Source organism: Dendrobium catenatum, unplaced genomic scaffold (genome assembly GCF_001605985.2).
Source record: "Dendrobium catenatum unplaced genomic scaffold, ASM160598v2 fragScaff_scaffold_847, whole genome shotgun sequence".
NCBI lineage: Eukaryota > Viridiplantae > Streptophyta > Magnoliopsida > Asparagales > Orchidaceae > Dendrobium > Dendrobium catenatum.
Genome location: NW_021319309.1, coordinates 2339935 through 2343978, shown reverse-complemented (window position 1 = coordinate 2343978; position 4044 = coordinate 2339935). Strand labels below are relative to the sequence as shown.

The following is a 4044-nucleotide window of genomic DNA, read 5'->3' as shown; positions in this document are numbered from 1 at the left end:
ATGTATAAAAATTTATAAATATTATTAAATGCTCATATAATTATATTATCTAATTTTTATTTTATTAAATTTTAATAATATAATTATTTATTACGTCATCCAGTTCGATCCCGGTTCGACCGGTCGAACCGTGAACCTCTCCCTCTTCCGATCGTTGTCCGGTCCGGTTTTCACAACCTTGGTTGTTAGTTCAAATTTTATAGTCTGGCACTCAACAAGGATTTTTCATGCTTGTATGAGTTTTTCATTTTTTAGTTAATTTCCAGCATTAGAGTTGCCAACTTTTGGACCACTGGTTACTTCTCATGGTAGTTGACATTGCTTACCTGCAAAAAGATCCTTCACACCCTAATTAAATGAAGATTGGCTTTGAATATTGGTGAATGACCCTTCACGTATGCCACTCTTATTGGATGAAGACAGGCTTTCAACGTTGGTGAATGACCCATCCATCAGCATGAATGAGTGACTCTATATTAAAGGACCCTTCGTCCTCACAAGGAGTTGAATATTATTGTCTCTGATGTAATCTTGAAAATTATAATGAATAAAGAGGAGAATGGAAAATAAGAATTTATATGACTAAATTTTATTCCATATTATGTGTTATCAACACTGCGAGCATCAATACATAAAGAGGTAAGTAAAAAACTACCCAGAAAAGAAACAAATATGAAATCAGTTTTAATTCTGGAATCCATAATTAACTATACAACATAAATGGAACATTGTTTCCGATGAATTATTGGGTCATTACAGATAAAAAGGTGCAATCCATGGATCCAGCATTATTTCAACATTAATAAATGATTTGAGTAAAGTTTTATTTATTTATTTTATTTGGTTGTGATTTTATTTTATAGATTTCAATTTCTTTTTTCTAATTGCTCGTAATGAATGATCATGACGACAAGATATGTTTTCTATTAATTTGATTCCCTGTTGATAGGTTGGTTTATGAAGTTTGGTTATGGATTTGAACTAGTGTCTATTATGTGGTTGATTCCAGCATGTGGTGTAAGCCATATTCAAATTTTTGTGTTGTTTTGAAGTTTGGACTTCGCGTGGGTTTAGTACTTTGAACTTTGCTTCTTCTTTTTTTCTTGGATTTCACTTGGGCTCATCGGCGGAGGGAGGGGGGGGCCAGGGGGGGCACGTGCCCCCCCCCTCCAAAAAAAAAAAAAACAGATATTTATGTCTTCTAAGCTCTAAGGGCCATGTTATTTGTTTTTTTTAATTTTAATCTTATAGCTCTCTTGACACCGATAATGAGATGACAAACATAACTATTTTAATTTAGGCCCCCCCTGAATAAAATTTCTGGCTCCGCCACTGCTTGGGCTTATTGTTTTGAAGATTGGACTTTAATGTTATTTGAAAGCACGAACTTCACATAGTTTCCCTCACAATCACGATAAAGTGAAAATAGTTGTCTTCACATTCAAAAGTTTCAAGTGGAAACTTTGGACTTAATGTTTCACCCGTCTGCTACTCAAAGAATGCACCTAAAATTGTGGTTATGGAATTAAGCCCGACTGGAATTCATGGAGAAGGAAGGTTGTGAGTTTATCACCAATGGTCTAATGTTTAGCGAGCACATATCTGTAACACCCCACACGAGAATGTTAAGGAATATCAAAACATAATTAAAATGATTTTGTGCTAATTATATCTACTAACCTAGAGTTGAAAACCTAAAAACAAATTAGTGAAATTATCCATGGCATATAAGTTTGTAAGAAAAATATTCAACAAAACTTCTTCTTCCAAATTTCAAAATTGTATATGCAGTTATGCACGATGGATGTGCGATTCCTTTTTGATGTTCGATTCTTTTTTTAAAAGTATAAATGCAACAACTTAATTTCATGAGAAATGATTTTCTTGTGCCAGCAAAGACTTGAATTTTTTATTTTGGTAAATTCTTCCATTTATATATATATATATATATATTGTTATTGTCTTGCTAGTGTTCCGTATTTTGTTCAAAATTGATACAAAGAAGAGTTAAAGCGCAATAATTAAATTATAACTGCTTGTTGATTTTATATAGTTTGAATTATTAGCTGATTTCTATCAAATTTATTAGAACATCGCATTATTATTAAAATTTTAACTCTCGTATTTACTAGTTTGCATCTAAAAAAAGTAAATTTCTATATGTATTTAGCATATGTGATCTATGAATTGTAACTTCTCTAGCATGATCTACATATTGTACATCATTCTAGTTGCATTAGTAGATATTAAACCTAAATCATCACTCATCACCATTCTTTAAACGTTTGATGCTTTCAAAGCTATAATGGCACTTTTTCATAAGGACAAGTACCAAAACTTCGAATTAATGATTTAGTGACGAAAAAAAAACACAAAAAAGTGATGACAGGTTCAAGTAAATAACAAGAACCAAAAAGATCAACAATCTAACAAAAAGGGTATTCATGCCTTACTCTTGATCCGACAAGAAAGGTCCCCCATCAAAATGATCACCCAGGAATATAACCAAATTTGGTTTGAATGGCAATATAGACAAATGGAAAGACCTCCGCATGTATAAATCTGTATAAAATTTTGCAGCCTCTAGTGCAAGCGACTTGGGAGCAAGGCTGAGCGATGTCCCATCCATTAGCTGTTGAGAAGAAACTGTATATTTTAAACAGAAACAGATATGCTCCAAGATTATTTCAGAAACTAAAAAAGAAAATCAATTAAAAAGCTTGGAAGCCGAAAAAGGTCAACAGAACTCATCTAAACGCAAACATACAGACATGTCAAATATACAATCAAAAGCAATACTACAGAGTCAATCCAATGCACGTTAGCTGCATCCAGGGACGAAGTTATATAGGTTAATGGTTTTCAGGAAAATTGTGCTTTGTACGAAATATAATTTTAACAGCATGGCATGTTCATCCTTTTCAGTTTAGTATCTTGTATAAATACATAATAAAGAAAATAGTTAGGGAAAGAACAATTGCCTGCGGGTCAGCTACAACAGCAATCTTCACCGCATGACCATCAATCTGTGTAATCAACCAATATAGCTTAAGTTCGTGATTAAAAACATATTGTATAGGATGGACAGCAAAGCGAATGAAACATTATTCAGAAGTGTATTCATATCATAGCGCGTGCTCTTAACATAATATCTACAAGACCTAACTTCAAAAAAAGATTTGTCATCCGATCCGATCCGATCCGATCCGATCCACCTAACATAATATCTACAAGACCTAACTTCAAATGCCGCAAACACAGAAGATTTAGTAAATGTCTCATATTCAAAAGAGGAATCGAGGCACATTACAGATGACGATTGCGAGGAGAAGTCGACGTCGGGTTGAGGCCATGAGCACGTCCACAGAGGGATCCAATAGGCGACCATCTCGCCACAGAGGAGCGTAAGAACCCAGACGCAGCACAGGACTAGGGTTAATCGCGAGAGGCTCGGCATCGCTGGCGATACGCGCGGGACGGACGGGCGGGAAGGGAGATAAACGGACGCTGGCCAATGAAAAAAGTCGAAGCCCTCACACAAGCGGTGAGCTTTGCGGTGTAGCTGCTGTCGGAGACGTAGGCTTCGTTTTGGGGGGAGGGCTGTCTTCCTACTTCTTCCAGCAGCTTTTCAGTAAAAAATTAAAAAATTATACTATAAAATTATTTTAAAAAACAGTAAAAAAATTCTGAGCAAATTCCTGCTCCGTCCTCTTCGTCCTGCTAGCAACCCATCCTAGATGAAAGGATACTTGCTCTAGTCCAAATCAAGAAGGAAGCCCTAAATGAACCAATTCTTCCTCTTGTCATCAGCCAAGAGAAAGTCACATTTTGACCATTAAGTTACAGATAAACATGAAGAGGAATTAGTCAAATTTAGAAGAAGTAGAGAACAGGGACCCCATCTCCAACTGAACCAATTAACATTAATGACATTTAAATAGTGCTTAAACCTGTAAGTTCATTAATGCAATGCAAGGGCATGAAGAAGTTGAGTAAAGGGAAACAAATATTTTTGGATGACTGTTTTAAAAAGTATGATGACAA

At 35.1% G+C, this 4044-nt stretch overlaps 1 protein-coding gene across 2 annotated transcripts in view; it reads right to left on the bottom strand.

Annotated features, from left to right (window-relative positions):
* LOC110113628 (uncharacterized protein C630.12) overlaps positions 1-3786 on the bottom strand; it is a 52967-nt gene extending 49181 nt beyond the window's left edge. Inside the window, exons 1-3 of one of the 2 annotated variants that reach the window (XM_020846280.2) lie at positions 3311-3786; positions 2982-3026; positions 2454-2632 (exon numbers count right to left, since the gene is read on the bottom strand). In XM_020846280.2, coding sequence (XP_020701939.1) covers positions 2454-2632; positions 2982-3026; positions 3311-3457 — 371 coding nt within the window. In that variant the 5' untranslated portion in view covers positions 3458-3786. Of the gene's footprint in view, positions 1-2453; positions 2647-2981; positions 3027-3310 lie in introns of both variants that reach the window. The other variant, XM_028696824.1, reaches the window with a different exon arrangement.
* Positions 3787-4044: the final 258 nt, after the last annotated feature.